General features: G+C 39.5%; 1 protein-coding gene across 4 annotated transcripts in view; it reads left to right on the top strand.

The window, feature by feature from the left end:
• USP45 (ubiquitin specific peptidase 45) overlaps window positions 1-20,712 on the top strand; it is a 58,579-nt gene that overhangs the window by 14,837 nt on the left and 23,030 nt on the right. For all 4 annotated transcript variants that reach the window (XM_086631273.1, XM_086631274.1, XM_086631276.1 and 1 more), the window contains 3 exons: window positions 8,600-8,745; window positions 10,047-10,142; window positions 12,241-12,371. In XM_086631273.1, coding sequence (XP_086487399.1) covers window positions 8,600-8,745; window positions 10,047-10,142; window positions 12,241-12,371 — 373 coding nt within the window. The remainder of the gene's footprint in view (window positions 1-8,599; window positions 8,746-10,046; window positions 10,143-12,240; window positions 12,372-20,712) is intronic.

Raw genomic sequence — 20,712 nt, forward strand, 5'->3', positions numbered from 1 at the left:
GTTAGAAGTAAGAATGGAGGATTGACTTACTGAATTAGACTAGGTATACCTACTGGTTTTAAGAGGCGTTACATGCTTTTTGAGGGGAAAAAAGTGAAGGGCCACTCAGAAATACGTATTTTATGTTTTGATCTAGTCACGAGTTGTATGTAAGTTATTCAGTTGTAATAAATTGATAAATTGCCACTTTTATGCATATTTTCAGTTGGAGCAATGAAAATACAGTATGTGGTTTCATTTCTGTTCACAGCTTCAGTTTCAAGTTTGCTTATAATAAATGGATGTTGCAGCTTGCTTGCAGATGAAAATGCTGTCATGTTTGTTTCAGTTAATATAATGGAAATAACTTCATTCTGGTTTTTGTACTGCTGGATAACAATTTCTGAGTGATATGACTCTGTGCTTCATGGTTTAGATTCTTAATTTGTGAAACTTCCAAATATCTAAAGTTTTCAGAGTATGGCACTTAGAAGTTTTCTGCGAAATGTCTTAAATTAAGCAACTGAAATTCCAAGCTACCGCAGGAAAAGTAAGCTTGAATTAGGCTCCTCAAGTTTTCGTAAAAATCATAGAATCATAGAATGGTTAGGGTTGGAAGGGACCTTAAAGATCATCTAGTTCCAACCCCCCTGCCATGGGTAGGGACACCCTCCACTACACCAGGTTGCCCAAAGCCTCATCCAACCTGGCCTTGAACACTTCCAGGGATGGGGCATCCACAACTTCTCTGGGCAACCTGTTCCAGTACCTCACACCCTCAAGTGAAGAATTTCTTCCTTATATCTAATTGAAATCTTGCCTCTTTCAGTTTAAAGCTATTGCCCCTTGTCTTATCACTACATGCCCTTGTCAAAAGTCCCTCTCCAGCTTTCCTGTAGGCCCCCTTCAGGTCAAGTGTTCGTAGCAAACCAGAGCAGAATGTGTTTCTGCCATATACGTATTTATGTTTCATTTTGATGTTTTATTTTGAAAACGGGTATATTTCATTTACGTATTTGCCCAGTGTAGCTGAAAACTCTTTTCTATAAATGAAAACAAAATTGTATTGTTTTTGTTTTTGTTTAGGGCATAAACGTTTCTTTTCCTTTTTTTTTCCTTTTTTTTTTTCCCCCTTGGTTTTATTTAAACCTGTTTTCCCTTCAGTTTCTGAAATCAGGCATTGCAGTGAAAAACCAGCTATCATCCAGCTTCAGTTTGCAGTAGCACGTTTTTCGGTAGTGGTACATTGATTTGGTGCCTTGGAAAAGGAGGTTCGCGGAAAGATGTAAAAGTTAGAGTCAAGTCCCAGCGGTGACATCAGGCGAGCGGTGCTGCGGGCAGCGCGAGGGTCCTGCTGCAAGGCGGTGGGAGGTGCGGGGCAGTTTCCAGTCGGTGGCGGACCAAGGGGTCTGTTTTCCCAGCGTCTCAGACCGCGTGCCACCGCTCTGCACAGGTACGCTTCGTCCTTCGAATTCACACGCGCGCCTGGTTTTGAGCGTGCCAGCAGCCGCGCTGGCTCCTTCCAAGCTGAGAAAGTTGTGCCCAAGCCTGGCGGGGTGGCCGCCTCGGCAGCAAGAGGTCTCGGCACGTGGAGGTCGCTCTTGCAGGGCAGTCGTGTCTCCCGCTCCATGCTGGGAAAGGGCTGAGGCTCAAGTGCGAGCTTGGAATTCCTGCCAAAAGCGTGTGTGTGTACTTCCAGTAATGTTTGAAAAGTGGAAGTGTGTGACCCTCTCCACATGGCAGAGTATGGCTGTGCTGAGCAGTTTGGATCCCGTTCTTGAGAGCTCTGGGAACATTGGCCCAAAGGTGATTTGCTGAGTTTTCTTAAGTGGCAAGGAAAAGAGGAAAAAGCTGTTCACTGGGCATGGTCTGTTGCTTTGGGCTGGGCTCCTCACTGGAAAAGACTAGGAAACAGCCATGTATTGATAAATAAGTAGTATGCGTGACAGGGAATTCCCAACCAGAGTTGTCGTTCTTGTTTGATAAATGTAACGGCAATGCCTTTTCTTTTTTATGTCAAATACTTAGCCTGACACACTTGGTACTTCCCCTGAAGAAATGTAACTTAAGTAAGATTATTTTTTTTTTTAAGTTAGACTGCCTTTAAGGATTTTTTTAAAAAATAAAATCTAAAATCAAAGTGTAATTCATGCTGTTGTCCAGAAAACAAAGGATGCAAAGTGTTAACAGTGAAAATTAACTCTGCTATTGACAAGTCATCTTTTAGTCTTTTGAGTGCAGCATTTTATTTCATATTACAGTGATATTTTCAGTGTAACTGTCATCCTTCAAACTCCGAGTTGGCTTAGATTTTTTTTATTCATTTTGTACATTCACTGGAAAATAACTTCTAAGAAACAACTAGTGTAGAACTGAGAATTAATAATTCATATTTCCCACTTAAAAATCAATTTTGTGCTTTCTTCCCATTGCTTTTCTGTTTCTTCGTAAAAGAGCAGCCCAAGGGAAGACACTTAATTTTCATATCAGAATGTGGCACTGTAACAGCAATTCATCTTATGTGTGTCTGGATTTCTTTCTGTTGTAACAACTGGTTGGCATGGTGCGTCATTAAAATTCAAACAGCATTGTGTAGCAATTTCTGCAGAAATGCAGTATGTACATGGATATAAGTAAGAGATGAGGGCTGCTAGGGTAGGTTTTTTTTGTTCTCAAATATGCAGGAGTCATTTAAAGATAAAATAATCAGCTTAAACATGTAAGGGAGGGTTATATAGATTTCCTAATTAAAGCATCTTGGAAAATAAACAAAAGCAAAATGCTTGTCATTTGGTACTAATGTGGTGGAATAGTGTGGCAGCAGGATCCCTGCTTTTCACTCAGCCTCTCATAAAGATTCAACTTCACTTCAGCTGTAAAAATGTGCAAATTACATTACTACTACATGACTGACTTTTGTAATTACATTAAGCGATTGAGATAAATCCCAGTGCTGGGTTCCCAAAAGAATGCTTGCAGCTGTGTGATTTTCGCATCTGATCCTATGGTTTGTTGTACCCAGCAATGCCTGCTTCCCCCTCCTCCCGCTTTTTTTTTTTTTTTTTTTTTAAAGGAGTCTGTTTGGTTAAGAGGTCATGTTGGGCACAAGATGGAAGAATAAAGCAAGATTGCTTTCTAGGGTGTACCACCCAGAAATTTGTTTTGTGGAAAAGGTTAGCAGGCCATGATGATTTTCACAGAAAGGCAGGTGCAGTATTGTCCGTGTGGCACACTTGTGAGCTTCACATGGACATAATGCACATGTAGTACACAGAAACCATGCTGAGACATTGCGATCTGCGTGTCTGCTCATTTAATGGAGAAAATAAATTGTTTTGCAGTCTTAAAAGTGAATATTACGCGTATTTTCCTTCACAAAAGCCGAATTAGACCTTGGTGGAGACATAAGATTGCATACTGATTTTTTTTTATAGAGCAGTTAATTAAATTTGTTTGTGTGGCAATAGAATGGGAAGAAAAATATTTATTCTCAAATTTTGTAGTTAAATTTATCATTGGGAAAGTGAAGCAGAGGAATGAGATTTTGCTAGTAAGTGCAGCTGCCTAGATTTGCCAATAGGTGAAAGTTAGAAACTTGATTTCTGTTTTAGTGAGTGTATCTGTTGTAAAACAAAGATTAAAAAGTACGTAATTTTACAGTACAAGTAATAGATGTTAACTTGTGTGGAAAAACACATAATATGATGAATAACTTTTCAGATTTGCGTTCGTCTGGATATTAGCAGTTGACAAAGGATTGCACTGAAAAAAATAATCGTATTCTTTCATAACTGATTTTCACTACGTGTGGTTTGGAGCTTGAAGTCATGTAAGTCCCTTCTATCTACTTAAAAAGAAAATCAACTGACAAAATAAAGCAGAATATGTTGATTCTGCAAATCTGAGATATACTTAGCAAAAAGACTTTTCTGTAGTTGGTCATAAATTTTCTTTCAAGTTTACTTACTTGTTAGAGGCCACTATTAATTATACATGTTGCAAAGAAATGAAAACTGAATCATTGACAAAAAATTTTTTAGACATTCTGTCATTTTTATCCACAGATTCTTCCCTTTCCTATCCACATACTTACTTCTGAGATGTAGCACAAGTCATCTGAGCATAGAGGATCAAAACTGGTGCTTGAATAGGTTGCTCTTTCACACTGTGTAGATGTGGTTTTTCGTTTATAACATTCTGTCAGAATCAGAGAAATAAAATTGCAGTTTGTACTCTTTAATTTGGTAGGATTGTAACACTGCAAGAGAAATTGGGCTTTTAAAACGTAAAGCTAGTGATCAATTCAGAAGAGAACCGTGCTGTCTTTCTAAGGGCTAGATTCTCATTGTTGCACAGTGTTGAAAAAAAAAAAATCTAAATTTTTTAAATAAAAAAGGATAGACAATTTAGTAGCATTTCATAATGCAACATGATGAGAACTTGGTAAAAGAAAGGCAATCTATTAACCTTGCTTTTACTGTGAAGACCTTCAGCTGAAGTACCAGAGTTGTATTCAATAGAAAAGGCTTGACCTTGGAATAAAAGTGCATATTCCTGGAACCCTTATTTTTAATTAAAAAAAAAAAAAAGTTGCATTGAAAAGCTGAGCAAAAATGCCTACTCCCCTGGCTGAAAGAAAAATTGGATGTCATTTATCTTTTTGCTTGCGTACCATCTGCACCCCCAGGCACAGCTCAGTTTCTGCAAGGGCAGTACAGAAGTCCGTGTGCGCTGCAAACGTTTGAAATACTGGCGAAACAAATCGGTAGGGAACCTGTGATAAGTTTTCTGAACGTCTTTTGCAAGTGGATGTGTCAGCTTGTTTGTACACCTGGTCTGGTGACTTGCTCTGATTCCTGGATTGAATCGTTGTCTATGTTAACGTCGGGCTTAGGAATCTCAGTCACGGACCCATGAGACGGGTGCTGTGCAGCTGTGGGACAAAACAATGTTCTTTGCCTCCAGAGAGCTTAGGAGACAAGACTACAGGTGAGCAGAAGTAGGTAGAAAAAAGCTGGAGAAGAGAGCGGCATGAAAAGGGTGCGTTGCAGGCAAGAAGAGCTGGAGCAGAGGAGCAGTCTCTGACTTCTATCCTCTTTCCTGTGGGTCTGGTGGGAACGGGGCTTGCTAGCACAAACGTCATGGTGGGACCAGAGGCAGGCACTGACCTGGTGCCAGGAAAGAGGTCGTCAGTAGAGTGTGACGAGTTGGACGGAGACGTGGGCAAGGGGTCTTGGCAGAGTGCTCTGGTAGGGTGTCTCTGCAGCCAGAGATGCTTTGTCAAGGGAAGAGGAGGTTGTGGTGATCAAGGCACAACTTGAGTGAGAGTTTTCCCTGTGCCTTGTGGGCTGCAGCAGATGACAGCCATTTCAGTGGAATCCTTCTGCTGGGGTCCTTCTTGTGTCTACACTGGCATAAAAGTCACTTTTCATATCCAAAAGCATGCCTGTTAAAACATTACAGGATTGCAAGATTGTGCTGGCAAGAGCCTATGGAGCAGTTCAGTGCAAATTCACTTTAAAAAATTGCATATTACCCTTTTGATTAATAACGTGCTTGTAGCCTTGGGTTAATGTTGCAGAAGGACCCTCCAGCCCCAATCTGTAGAAGGATTAGCTATCACAGTCATTACCAGCATCTTCTATTAAGAGTGACCAACTCTTCACATGTCAACTAAACATTCAGCTTCAGGCCTGTCTGTCATTTGTCACCGAGCTGGGGACACTGAGCAGAGTTAAATTAGAAACTGCTGTCCCTCCTCTGGCTCTGTGTATGACCTTAAAAGTATCTGTGAAACAAGCGAGGCAGCAGATTACGTTTGTAATTGCAAAGCAACACTTTTCTGTCAAGGCTTTTTCACAGATACAAAAAACTTAGTAAAATGTCACGTGGATTGTGTCTGTAAAACTATTGAAAAATCAAGAGGCCGTGATTAAAACCTTCTGAATGGAAGGAGGTTCCTAGACTTCAGTAACAACATACAGGCCTTTTCTTAATTTACTACTGCTTCTCCTTATCCTTGTGCTAATCATCCAGCTTTGTGGCCATCGGATGCCTGGTTCTCATTTATTGTGTTTTGTAATTGCGTATTCACCCAGCTCTCATTGCAAAGCTGGATGCTTTGGCTTTGTTTTCCCTCCCTTAAACAATTCATATGTAAGGTTCAGCAAATGGAACCTTGCTACTTGTGTGAAGCTGCCATTTAACCATGAAGTGAAATGCTTTTATCGAGTTTGCCCTGCAGATATGGTCCGCTGTGGCAGTGCTGTCCATATTTGGTGGCTGTGCAAGGAGAGCCAGGTGGTGCTGCAAAGCATAGCACAGTGAAGCGTGGACAGATCTAGGTTTGACATTTGTCATCCCGTACTGCTAAAGGGAAGAGAAAAATCTGCTTTTCCATATGCTTATGCTTTAATTTTTGCCTGCAGTTTTGTCCAGATGGCCTTGTGAACATTGTTTACTTTAAGATGCTGTCCCAGATGTTTTTGAATGCCGATGGATAAATGCAACAACTGTGGTATACTAATATACAAATTATTTACACAATTTTGGCTTTTTTTTTTTTCTTTTTTCCTTTTTAACCATCTCTTCTCCCCAGTGCTTCTCTGTGTGGCATATTTTTCTGAGAGGAAGAAGTCTCCACTTACATTATTAAATTTGTGAGAGTGAGCAGTGCCTTTGAGTTGCAGACACTCGGAGCTCCCATTCCCCTGCTATGATTCTTTTGGAGCTCTGCGTGGATGGACGGGTCTCAGACAGTGCAGCGTGCCCCTTGTAAATGTGTTGATTAAAAGGTGTTGCTGCACATGGCCCATAAAACAGAGACTGTTTCAGGGTGTGAGCAGCTCTCAAGCTGTTTGTCATTCGTTGCATTCAAAACCACTTTGTTTGCTTTTTCAAGGAGAACTTGGTGTCTTACTTTGCCCTTGTACTGTCTTAATTTTCCACACGAGTGGAAAGGAGAATATTTTAAAGCTGTGTAAGCAGTATTACCAAGAACATTTAAAAATGTTTTTAAACAGCAAAGCACCTCTAACAGCATTTTGACAAACTTGGATACAATTTGGAAAAATAATTATACCTTGGTGGCACTATAGGGTGCAGACGGACTGCGTCAGAAGCTTGGTACCAGATACAATAGATACTTTAATGACTTATTTTTTATTTAATTATATTTTTTCATCTTCTAAGCAAGAAACTATCTAGGAGTGTACATAAAAGAACCTTTTGGCATGAGCATTTCATTAACGTAAATAGGTCTTGTTAGTTATTTCTGGAGAACACTTTAATGAGACTTCAATGTGAAACTCATTAGAACAAATATATGAATTCATATGTCAAGACAGAGATTGCAGCATCACAGTTCTTGGCATCTATTAAGTCCATAACTCGTTTACATTGACATGCATTGTTAATCAATATTTAAGACACTGCAGATGTCAGTAATGTTCATATTTAGTCCTGCAACCATGATGATATGAAAGTTGCTAGTAGAATTTGAGGCTAAATATTGTTATCTCAAGTCTTTCCATTACCTCTAGGCTACAAGTTAATGACTATCTAACTTTACTGCCCATCATCTATTTAAATAATAAGGCAAATAGGGAAATACACGAAAGTAATACCGGTAGCATATTCCCTTACAGTTTTATCAAATTTTTGTTGTTCAAAATTAAACCAGCAGCGTTGTATGCATTTGGGTTGTGTTAGCGATTCCTCAGGCTGTGACAAGAGGAGGCGGGTGGAGGAGCAAATGTAGCGTTTGGGGAAACTGACAACAACTCGGATGTGGATGTTGACCAGGTTGTACAAGGCAATTCAAACAGAGCACGGTAATTGATAGACACTCGCAGCATTCAGGTGGTAACTTGGGTTACCTCTCTTCAAACGCAGCAAAAATTAGCCTTTGCACGGTATTTCTAGTGTGTCTAATGAACGTACATGTTAAATGCATATTGTTAATAAACCAACAGAGCTCATTTTATTTTATTTGTTGCTTGGGTAATTGAAGAAGTTACAATCTTATGGGACACCATGGTTATTGTGGAAGGTTTTGTTAGGTGTATGTAGTTGTTGGGGGGATTTTTTTCCCCAAAGGTTTAACTGCTGATGTTTCTTTTTTTGAAGATTATGCAAAGCAGCTTAGGGTACCATCGCGGTATCTTTCCGCATATGTTAAAAATGATAAACGTAATCCATGGAATCATAGAATCATAGAATGGTTAGGGCTGGAAGGGACCTTCAAAGGTCATCTAGTCCAACCCCCCTGCAAGGAACAGGGATATCTCCAACTAGATCAGGTTGCTCAGGGCCTCATCCAACCGGGCCTTGAACGTCTCCAGGGATGGAGCATCCACCACCTCTCTGGGCAACCTGTTCCAGTGTTCTACAACTCTTATGGTAAAAAATTTTTTCCTAATATCCAACCTGAATCTACCTCCCTCTATTTTAAAACCATTACCCCTTGTCCTATCACAACTGGCCCTCCTGAACAGCCTCTCCCCATCTTTCTTGTAGGCCCCCTTGAGGTACTGGAAGACCGCTATAACAGTCCATGGAAGGACTGGATTGATGAAGCTATGCAATTATGTAGTAATATTAATCTATAGTTTAATTATAGGTTCATCAAAAATCATACGACTCCGTGAAGAAAACAATGAAACAAGTGAAATACTGAAAGGAAAAAGTTCTGGTAATGGTGCATCAGTTCCAGTTAAAGGAATAAATAATTTAGGAAATACGTGCTTTTTTAATGCTGTCATGCAGGTAAGATGGAAAGATCACACAGCTTTCTGTTAATAATTGATTTCAGAAATACTTGATCTGTATAAACTGTGGGCTTCAGAAAAGGTTCTGACTGTTACCAGTCCTTATTCTGCTCCCTGAAGATCCTTTTCAAATTCTTTTTACTCCATGCTATCCAAGCAATATTTCCTGCTATAACAAAAAAGAATTCCTGGATCAGTAGCATTTTTCGCAGTAATGAGACAAATGAAAATGTCAAGTGTTTTACCCACTGCATATGTGTGTGGGTTGTACTCTGGCATATGGTTTTATTTGGGGTTCGGCATTAGGCAGTCATGAGTAATGCGCAGTGTTTACCGTGCTGGTGGGTGTGAAAAGTGGTGCTTGATCCACAGTGTAAGTGTCTGTGCAGTGCGGTGTGGTGATTTTAAGCCCCTACAATGGATGCAGCTATAAAAGTACTTTTATTGACCATGTTTTTTTTCTGACCAGAAGAAGAGGAATGAGCTATACTAATACACTTCTATCGATGTTGAGTGTGGAACTAACCCAACATCCTCAAAAAATCAGCAGCCTTAATGGTTTTTATATTGGACCATCCTATCACTTGTCAGTTGAGCAGAGACATCTGTATGTCTGCAGACAGGAGTGAACAAAAGAGAGAAAACTGCTACAAGGTGTTCTGAACTGGCACTCTTTACCTTGTGTTTGTGGTGGTGATTACAAAACTCGTCAAGCAGATAGTAGATTTGTAAGGAGTAGAACTGCTGCCAACTGTTCTCTGCCCATCCTTAGGGCATTGTAGAAACCTTAGTGATCTGCAGGCAAAGTTAACCAAAAATAAAGAAAAAAAAGCTGAGACACATTGAGTTGGTTTCTCTCTTAAATTCAGAAAGGTAATGCTTTTCAGTGTGCCAAAGCCTTTGTGCTTCTTGAGGCATGATGAGGGTGACTGCAGAGTTTAAAAGAAACAAACGATTTCTGATACTAATGTTGTCACCATAGGAAAAAATAATAATAAAAAAACCCAACCAAAAAAAAAATCTTGTTGTTCATCAAAAGTAACAAAGTTATTACTAGGAAACTATTTTAGAATTACAGAAACAGAAGTAGATACAATTTTAGAAGTAGTCTGAGATCAATGATCTTGGCTCTTAGAAGAGTGATACCTGCTTTTCCTAGTGGTCTGATTTAAGCCTCAGTCGTACATTATGAAATATATCTGTTTTGTCTATCCCTGAAGCTAGAATTTATAACTGAAGAAAAATGTTTAGTTGAAAGATCAGCATGTGTTTCTTGGGTTTATCTTTTTTTTCTTTCAGAACTTGGCACAGACTCATGTACTAAATGAACTGATGTATGAGATGAAGGAGAAAGGAACAAAGTTAAAAATCTGTCATGCTTCAGACTCCCAATTGGTAAGTATGCAGTGAGAAATACAAATTTGGGGCAATGTGGGAAGAAACTGGAGGATGGGAAACCGCATCTCTCTTAAAAACACACTCTTACTCTCTCATTTCTTTTGCCTTTTAATACTTTCTGATTTTATTTTTTTATGAGTTTATGGTATCTGTGAACTCACTTCTTTTACAAAACTAGTTATTCAGCCCTGGAGGAGGAGGAATAATCACTTTCTTTCATATTTTGTGACACTGAAGCAGCAAATAATGCCTGAGCTTAAGAAAGATTGGCTGGCTTATTTTTGTTTCCCGTTTCATTTCTTCAGTATGAATGTGTGATATGGGAGATAGTATATTTGGCTCTAGAAAGTGTCCATGAAGTATTTTATTCCAGTCTGTCCCAGCCTTTCATTGATAAGGCTTGTAAAATTTATTACATGCTTCGCAGGCCAGAGGGTTAAAATGAGAGAAGCAAAATTTCAGTGAGGACCAAATTTCTTGTCCTCAAGCTCATTGCAGGCATATGAGAAAGAGACTCCTGTGGTGATTATCAAAAGAATATGCTGCCGTTCCCAGTCATGTCATAGAGATGCATAATATGTTGGCAATAAAGATAGCCCCTTTCCCTCTGCTAGCTAAAGAAAGTAGTTTACAGATAAATTTTTTTCTTTTTTTTTTTAATTTTTCTGCTGTTTGCTGGGAGCTTTCTGGTGTCAGTGAGGGCTGAGGGGTGGGATTCTGTTTCAGATACCTCTGAAATCGTTCTGTGTGTTGCTGTTGGTGATGTTCATAGCTTCTCGAGGCAAGAACAGTGTGAAATTCACTGCCTTGCTGTCTGTATTACCTCCTGTGGCAGTTCTGAGCAGTAACATGTTTCACTATGTTATCCTGAGCCACGACGGAGGTCTGGAGCTTGTTTGTGCCTGGAGGCTTAGAAAGCCAGTGGTACATTGGCTTATGCTTGATGCAAAACTTGCACAGCCATAAGGTTGAAAGAATTATTTTTTGTTTCACGACAATGCTTACAATGTAAATAAGATCTTCGGAGCAAAAACTGTGTTTCTGGTCTTTGTAGGTCAACGCAGAATTATAGGGCTGCAGTGTCTGACTAACAGTAATGTAGAAACTCCCAGCTTCCCGCTTGGTAAAGGGCATTTTTCCATCTTTTGATAGTGTATATAACGCAAATACTTTCTATTTGTGTAGATCTGTAGCACTTATGTTTTGTGTGGATCTGCTTTCTGGACAAGGCAGCCTCTCTAATTGTTCGTCCGGCAGTTGTAATCAGTTTTTGTGAGAGTTTAGCAGGAAGTGTTGTGATCACACATGAACCTGGGAGCTGGTTAGGGAGAGCTGGCGGTCCATGGCTGCTGAGACGTGTGTGGCTTGTAAGCAGTGTGGGAGCGTCTCCTGCTCTAAGCCCAGCTCCAGTGGCTGCTGGCCGGCTCCTTCTAGCCGCAGGACCTCCTTGCTGGGGTGCATATCACACCAGGAGGGGCTGTGCGGGATGCCTCCCATCAAGCCTGTCCCCTGCCACCACGGCAGACCTGTGGAGTCTGTCGTCAGCTCCTGCTGCGAACCACTGCTGGTGCCTTCCCTGGAGGAACAGGGTATGTTTCTCTGGCTGTTGGATGTGTAAAAATTTTGGGGTGTGACTCAAGGTCGGAGAAGCTGGCCACCCCTTTCCTAAGACTGGGTAGACAGAGCTGAGCTCTGTCTTATACTGGCCCATGGAGGGGGTTGTCCGCATTGTCTCTCCAGCTGAATTTCAGAGCACGTGAGGGTAAGAGGAAAGCAAGTAATATAGGAGGTAGTCTGTTTTTGTGAGAGTCAGACTGGCTCTTTGACATGATTGTTTCCAAAACTATTGGTTACCAACCAATTTGCTCGACCAGAATTGTTTGGTTTTGCAACAATTACTGCTCAAATACCAAGCTTTCTCTTCAACTATTTCAATCATGTAGGTGACATCAACACTTTAAAAAAAAAAAAAAAACCACAAAACATTCTAAGACTAAAAGTTACATTGTACTTTGTTATAAATGTTCTAACTTGAAATGAGTCTTGTGTGTCTTTAACTTTGAAATCTGATGTGCAGTTTACCTTTGTTTTGAAGGATCCTTTGGTGGTAAACCTCTCCAGCCCAGGCCCTTTGACTTCAGCGATGTTCTTGTTCCTTCACAGCATGAGGGAGGCTGGAAAAGGACCTCTTTCTCCCAAAGTGTTGTTCAGCCAGCTTTGTCAAAAGTATGTATTGTCAGTATCTTTTACTCATTTATTTGTTTTTAATTTCCAGTAATATGTTTCTAAGCGTGCCGTGTCTGTTGTCTTTTCTAAGGTGCCATTAGATTTTTATGGGGCAGTCCAGAAAATGTCGTCTTCATGTTTTAAAGTTGCAGGGCTCCTTGTTGCACTCCAGGGTTGTACCTGCTCTTCATGAAATGCATGACCATAACTGCTGACTTTCAATGGGCTTTGAACTGAGTGTGAGGGGGCAGAAGAGGGCTTGGTAAAACTGAAGAAAATAGAATTACCTTTCAGGTTTTGTTGTATATTAGCATAAAGCTGTGCTAATACTGTGAAGTATATGTAGGTATTTTGGAAAAAAGGGGTAAGCTTTTAAATGGGAAACCTCTGCTATGATGTCTGACCTTGGCATCAATTCAAAATTAAAAGGGTCTAACAAGTAAGGACTTGAAGCAGTACTGAAATGGCATATGGCTCCAGATTGCAAAGAGCTTACAAGCCCTAAAGAAACTCCTGTTTCTTGGTGTGGAAAATATTTACAGTGGTGCTTTGTAGGTGCCTTCAATTATGATGCAAACAATCTTGCTTTTTAAAACACCTGTAGAAAACCTATTTAAAAGTTGGTACAAATATTTAAATATTGACTTTACAAGTAAAAGAAGCTATAGAAGCAGAGGATGATATAGCTGAATCTCAAATTTTAAAAGATTAATAATGCATGTTAATTTATTTGCTACAGTGTTATTGTATGGAATTTTAAGTGTTCTGCAGTAGGAGAGTTAGGAGGAAAGTTGCAGCCTGCTACCATGGCGTTCCAGGGCAATCTCACTGTGCAAGCATGGGTTTAAAATATGGTATAAAGAAACAAAAGCTTGTAGACTACTAGAGGGACAATTTAATTCTGATACAGAAATCAGTTCCTACTTTTCCTTTACCCTCAAAATTCAGCTTCCGAAACTTAATATATTTCTCTGTTGTATTTGACTTCCTTTTGATCCTTTTGAGCTGTAAAAGGAAATGTATATAAAGTGTCCTTATAGTGATTTTGAGTCAAACAGCAGTCTTCTCTGTGTAGCATTATCTACCTGGAAGAAAAATACATAGGAAGAAAAATATGTTGTTTCCTTTCTTCTATTTCGAGGCTGACTCAAAAACGTGATTATAAGAACAGAATGTGGTCAAGAAATGAAAGGGAAATAATTAAATAAGAATCATATTTTTTTTTCTCTGTAAGTATTAAGGATAGAAGGGAAAATATGATGTAAAACATGTTTTGAAGCCCACCTTAGCAAACTCATCATAAAATAATCACAGTGCAGTGCACTTGAGATGGCGTTGTATTTTTGCAGTGATAGCTATTTCATATCTGCTCTATGTGTATGTTTGTGTAGTCATCAAGCAATGGCTACACAGTATATTGGTATTAAATCTCAGATATCTAGTTGCTCTTGTTTTGTTGTTGTTTTTTGATCTTTAAGATGGGCATATACTTGAACTACCAGCTAAAATTGAAACATATTTTAATGTGGGTAGCAGACTTTTGACATGCATCTGTCAGCTTCTGCCACGTCTTGCCTTCATCCCTACTTCTTCCTTTTGTTAGCCTTGCAGAACACAGCTTAATTTACTAGTTCTAGTATCAATGACAAAAGTTTCAGCCACATCCTGTTAGGAAGAAATTAGGCGTTCAGGAGGGGTAAGTGGCTGCACAGGTATGATGGGATGTTTTTGTCTTTCGATTATTTTGTTATTGATGGTGATGTAAGCAAGAAAGAGAGAATTTCGGCAAAGTCAACAGTCTGCAGCAGTGGAAGTAGGAGAACGGGAAATCTTTTATCTTTGCAAACTGAATACATTTACAGTATATTAACTTAGACAATATGAATGTAGTGTTCTGTCATGCCATTTTTACAAAGCCTTTCTTCATCTTTTGAAGTTGGCTTTCTACTCTTTAGCAAAGCTGCAATGAAAGAGGGAGCATGGCAAGATTGCAGGAGTCCCAGCTAGGAAGAAGTCGGTGTTGCTGCTGCATTCTCCGTAAACTGCTTTTTGAATCCTGCCAAGAAGTCGTGTTAATGAAGTAATTTTAAAGGCATGCACTACTTATGATCTTCACATACATTAGCACAAACTCTTTTTACTTAGCAAGTAAAGTTCAAACAGCATCTTTCCTAAAGAGATGACAACATAAATGTGTAAAAGGAGGAACTACACTGAAAAAAAAGTTCATACTTCAGAGAGATAAGTCAGAGAAAGACAAGTCAGTTAGCTACTGGGGAGAGGGACATGGGGAAAGTCTTCTAGTAATAATGTTTGATTTATATATTTTACATAAAAGTTTGCTGACTCCAGTTGCAACCTCGGTTTTCTTTTTTAAATTTATTCTTTCTCAACCACGGATCTTGCTGTCCCAGACCCAGACTACAGTATATGACCATACCTTTCTTTCAGTAAAGAATTTATGAAGCAGATTGTACAGATAGTATACGATGTGCTTGTCTGAGATACCACGAGTTGGACTCAGCAATTGTCTTCCCAGCCCCAGTCTGTACCATAATGTGATTTTGGATGGTTGCTTGTAGATTGCAAAACAGAGATGGGCACCATGAGCAGTCGTGCAGAATGTAGGTGTTTTACTTAATACTTAGTATAGTCACTTCCAAATCCTACTACGCTTCTTACAAACAAGAATGGTTGAAATGCTGAAGCTGTCAGCAGGTGATGGTATGCTGCTGTTCTTCATATACTTAGGTCTGTCTACTTGTCAGGGCTGTTATAGTATACTGTCTAGCCAAAAAGTAACACAGCAACTTCCTAATAACGTTTTTCTTGTGTGTAGTGGAAGGCTGATCCTTAAAAATGTATCCTCATTTGGCTGAGGTGGAATCATAGAATCAATTTTCTGTTCAGAAAAGCTACATTTCTAAAGTAAGCTGCATTTTTTGAGAAGACTGCAGCACCTGATTTGTAAGACACTTTGTTTTAGTTTGTAGCCAGCTGTGATATGTAGGTATCCATAGTGATCAAAGATTTTACAACTTGTTTTTGCCAAGGACCCACCTGTGCAAGAACCTGGGGGGAGCGTGGCCAGGGTGATTGACACGTGAATTGACAAGTGGGTATTCCATACCATGTAACGTCACACTCACTATAAATTGGAAAGTTTGTTGGGGACAGGCTGTCTTTGTCAATGGTCGCTGTCCCTGGAGGGTCTTGCCTGTCCTTCTGCTCCTGAGGCCTACTCTGTCTCTTCTGGGATTGTGGTTTTGGAATTTTCCTGCTCTGGGATTGCCAGCTGGGAACAGGCTGGATATTGGTCAATGGGTGGTGAGCAATTGCACCATACATGACTTGTGTATATATATATATAATTATTATTATTGCCATTATTATTTTCCATTTTATTTTATTTCCATTATTAAATAGTTCACATCTCAACCCACAGGTCTTCCTTCCTTTTCCTGATTCCCTTCCTTGAGTGGGGAGGGGTCATTGGGTAATAGAACAGCCCAGATATGGGCTAAACATAGACAAAATGGTTACTCTTTCCTGATGTCACAATTGTGAATTATATATATAAAAATACATATAAATTTTGATTAAATTGGTATTGATGTGTTTGAGTGTCTTTTTGTTTTTTAATTTCCTAGCCAAACGGTGATATATTTTCATGTTGAATCAGTTGATGCAAGATATGGTAAAGGTAGCTGTATAATTTAACACCTGACTATTGACCTCATTTCCAGTTCAGTGCTGGAATAACACTTCTGAATTTGATGTCTGGAGTTGCTTTTTTTGATGTCCTTGTGAGGCGTTGAACAATGTGATGTAGTGGAGGATGTCCCTGCCCATGGCAAGGAGGGTTGGAACTAGATGATCTTTGAGGTCCCTTCCAACCCTAACTATTCTATGATTCTATGACTTCAGGACTCCACCTGCTTCAGATGTTGCAGTATGAGTTTGAATGCTCACATTTGAACTGGGCATCCTTACTTAAAAAATTGAAAAGTGCTCAGTGCAAGAAGAGCTAAGAAGGCAAGAAAGGAAGGAAGGAAGGAAGAGCTAAAAAGGAGCGGGTGAAAGCATGTAGGAGGGTGGTTAGATGTGGACAAAGAGCCTGTAAAGAAAGGGAGCAGGCGCTGCCTTGTCCAGCTGCAGCTCTGTCATGGCACCAGGTGGGATCCCAAAACGTCCAAGTGAGAAACTCTGCAAGTCGATGCACCTTTGCTGCTCAAAAGCAGTCAGAGAACTGGGACACAGTCCTTTCAGCTGCAAACTGCATCTTTAAGAGTCTAGGGAGATCATGGCGTGAAGTTCATCGTCTTGTGTATGAAAGGGTATTTATGGTGCTTTTTTTTTTAAATAACAAAAGAAAAAAATGATACCGAGTGTTAATTTTATCAAGTGGTGGGGCAGCCAGGTTGAAGAAGGGGAGAAGAAGAAAAGAAATGGATGAGTCTTTCTATAGCAACTGTTTAGCGTCTGGTACTAATTCATCCACTGTTAATTTTGTTAGTGTTGCAGCTGTCAGATGTTTTGCGAGGACAGATTGTGAGCATAGCTACGGGGCCCTTCTGTTGGTTTTCCACTATGCTGAATATCAGGACTGCAGACTTCTGACTTATCTGGAGACTTAGTGACTAACGCAACACTGATGTATTTATTAAGAGGACATACATTTTATTTTCTCTATTTCTTATGATTGAATAATTTTATCAGTGGGAGAAAGCTTAGATTTCTGTAGTAAGTAAATGTTATAGCATATAAGTGATTAGTCCAAAAAGTAGTTAACAGAATTTTAGAAAAGCTGCTTCAAATCTCCACCAAAAAATCTTTGTAGGGATACTATATTGCTACATTAACATGCAGGAAAAAATATTTGCTTAGCAAAGATTTTATTGGTGATCACAAAATACATACAGGTCTTTCCTCCTCTTCCTGGAGTATTCATCCTTCCTTCTCAGGTGCAGAATGTAGAGCTCAAGACAGAGGTTTCTGTGGGGCTGACAGAACAGAGATCATGCGCAGTTAGGGCTATTGATTAGTTTTGGAGGGAAATCTAAACAACGCTTGGAGCATTTCACATTTATCACTCCTGAGAGGAAACGCTAAAGGAAACGGAGTTAATGTTGTACAAGATTTAAGGGGTGAAGGAAACAGGATTTTTCTCATTAATTAGGAGCCTGATGCTTTTCTTTTAAAATAACATTGCCATGGAGAAAAATCTCTTTTAAGAAAAGATTTCCAGCTGGCTTATTTTTCTCATTTGACTTTTACCATTTAAAGACAATAGCAGCAAAACACATGGTTGATATTTCCTTGACCAATTGTGAAGGATTATTTTGGGTCCCTGTCGTGCCTCCCCGTGCTTTGCTGGTGATGCTGCGCCATGTTCAGGAGCTCTCCGACAGAGGAGCTTGAATCTCCTTCTCTGTGCAGCAGCACTTGAGAGATTGCACGTCTTTATTTCATTTAACTTTGTCAGAGTTTCTGTAATTTTAGGAACAAGGTAGAAGGGCTGGGTGGATGAGGTTTATGAGTGCCAAGTAGATTCATTACATATATAAGCAGTGTGCGTTGTCAGGAATCATCTGCACTTGTTCCTGAGTTTTGTGTTCGCTTCTTCTGCTCAGGAGGAAGACCTGTGCAGGGTTTTGGGCAACACAAGTGTTTGCAATGTGTGTGGTATTGATGAGCTATGTCAGCAATGCTCGTAGATATGATAAAGGAGGAAAACAGTAATTTCATTAGGTACATTGGAGGTGTATCCTCAGTAGCAAAGCTCATGTGAACCAGAGTAGACTATTACTAGATAAAGCTGGTGTAGAGCTTTAGGGAGGAGTAACAGAAATAGGAAGCCTTCATGTCAAGAGGGACTTGAATATTCAGAGTTTAGAGGGGAGAGGACATGAAAAGGGGGCATGACAGCAAGAGAATACAATAAGTCATAGACGATAAATTAGCTGTGCTTATTTAACTGCCCTCATAAGAGTTCAAGGAGCTGTCAGTGAAACTGAAAGGCAACAGATATAGAGCCAGGGGAAAAAAAAAAAAGATTTTTTTAACATTTTGTAGAGCTAAGCTGTGGAACTTGCTGTCACAAAGCACTCTTGAAAACATTTGCAGGACTTACAGGAAGAGAGAAGAATTAGAAGTCCGTGTAGAGAGAAAACTTTTTTTATATGGACACAAGACCTCATGCATAAAGGCCTTCACTTGGCTACCAGCGGTAGTCAGGAAGAAATTTCCCCAGACAGATATTTCCATTATTCAGTAGAGAGAGATGCATTTTCCCTGTGATAGTCAAGTGGGAAATGGCTCTGTTGTAACGTGTCAGCTATTATGTCCATTCAGAGCTACTTCTATGAAGTGCTTTTTGCTCAGGTACCGGAGATCTGGTGCATCACAACAAAGTGATGATGCCTTATTTTCTCTGTTTGGGGAAGGTGAGGCAGAAAAAGATGAAAGAAATCAGCCAGCACATCCAAAGGAGAGCTAAGTGCTGTCTATCCATGCCATTGCGATAGGTCAGGCATGTCTGGTGTTGTTTACTAGAGTTGCATGTAGGGGCAAGCCCATGTTTGGTTAGGTTTTTTCCTGCCAAGTATCTCGTGGTAGCAGAACTCTTGTGTCTGTGGGGCAGATTTGAGATAAAATTAGCCATGAGGATTAATCACATTGTAAGATTTTGCTCTACTTTTTGTCATAGTGCTGCATATAACTTGGGATCACTTATGAGACCAATTACTTTAGGAGGAACAAACCTTTTCATTATAGCTATTCTATAATGATGGTGGACAGGTATTTGGTAACGTCACTGGGAAAGGTAAGTCTTATGAATTGTGGTAACTTTTATAAAATGGCCCTTCTCATGCTTTTTCTGTAACTTTCATTGGTAACTGATCAGCCTTGAGAGATTAACGTCTTCATCTGCAGATAAGAAAATTTCTTCTCTCAGGCTAACTTTAGGTAAACTTTTTGCTTTGCTTCTTTGTAGAGTGCTGCAGTATTAACGGGGTTCCTCTGCATTTTGCACTACTGGAAAAATGAAATAGCATGTTCTGTTTTCTATTTTCAAGCACTTAATATTATTTCTGAAGTTTTCCAAGCTATTAGGATATATTCTGCTCAAAGACAGTAATTGAAAGGATAATTTTGTAGAGGATTTTTGCTAGAGACAGTAAAAGTATGGCAGTTCTGTGTAGTATGGCTGAATGACTGTGATTGTATCCCAGTTCTGCTTTTGAAGGATAGCTTAATTTCCCACAAATCAATATAAGATAAGAATTGAAAGTATTAATGCTTATAGGACTGTTTTTTATTTTCCTTTAAAATTTCATGTTATTATGTAGTTTTTGTTATTAGAACATTGTAGGAAGCAGATCATCATGAAAAATATTTCTTTAACTGACAGTCAAGCAAGTATAACTGGTCTCCAGATGAGTAACGAGAGGCTAGATAAGTAGTATCCATGTAGATGTCACAGTTGTCCTTCACCACTTCTGGCCATTAGCAGGAGTTCAACCTGTTCTGTCATTATCCTGCTGACACTGTACAACAGGTTGTATCGCATTGGCACTGGCTTCCATATGTCAGCACATCTGTGAGCGGTCAACTCAACCAACCGTCTTCAAGTCCCCCACTTTTGCCAAGGATCTTGCTTGAAGCATATTTTCAAGGAGACAAGAGCACACATCTTTTAGTTGTCAGATTTCTGTGTATCACCATGGATTAATTCCTTTGGTGGTTGTTGTTTTTTTTTTCCCCGAACACTGGTTTATAAGCGTAGGAAGTTTCTAGTAAATACATTGTGGTGTGAAATTCTCTCCTTCCCTCCTCTTTTTTATTGTTGTTTTTTGTTTTACTTTTGTGGCTTCCCCCTGAAAACCAATGCACTAATCTCAAATGTTTTTCCACAGAACATCAGCTAGTTAGAATTATATACAACATTACATAGCAGGCTAAGTACATGAATGACAGATTAACTGTATGTTAAGCAGTGTTAACAATGACATCATTTGTCAAGGTAAATGGGTCAAACTCTTCATAGCATCTTTACAAGTCACTTTCCCTGCCACTTCACTTTTAAAGTGGTATCTGTTACATTCCCATCATCCTTGTTGCCATTAAAATTCAAGCATGTAGATTTATGTGAGGTTGGAAGAGGGTTTAGTACAAGCACAGAGAAACCTAAATAATCTTGTCCTCGTAGATGCACTATGTGCTAATAAAATAAAAGACAAAGAAATAAAAAACTGCCATGGCTGCGTCATTTTATCCACCTTTCATTTAAGCTAATAAAACTGTGTGGAACATATGAGTAGACTATTTTCCCTTGAAA

This window comes from Tauraco erythrolophus, chromosome 2 (assembly GCF_009769465.1).
Source record: "Tauraco erythrolophus isolate bTauEry1 chromosome 2, bTauEry1.pri, whole genome shotgun sequence".
NCBI lineage: Eukaryota > Metazoa > Chordata > Aves > Musophagiformes > Musophagidae > Tauraco > Tauraco erythrolophus.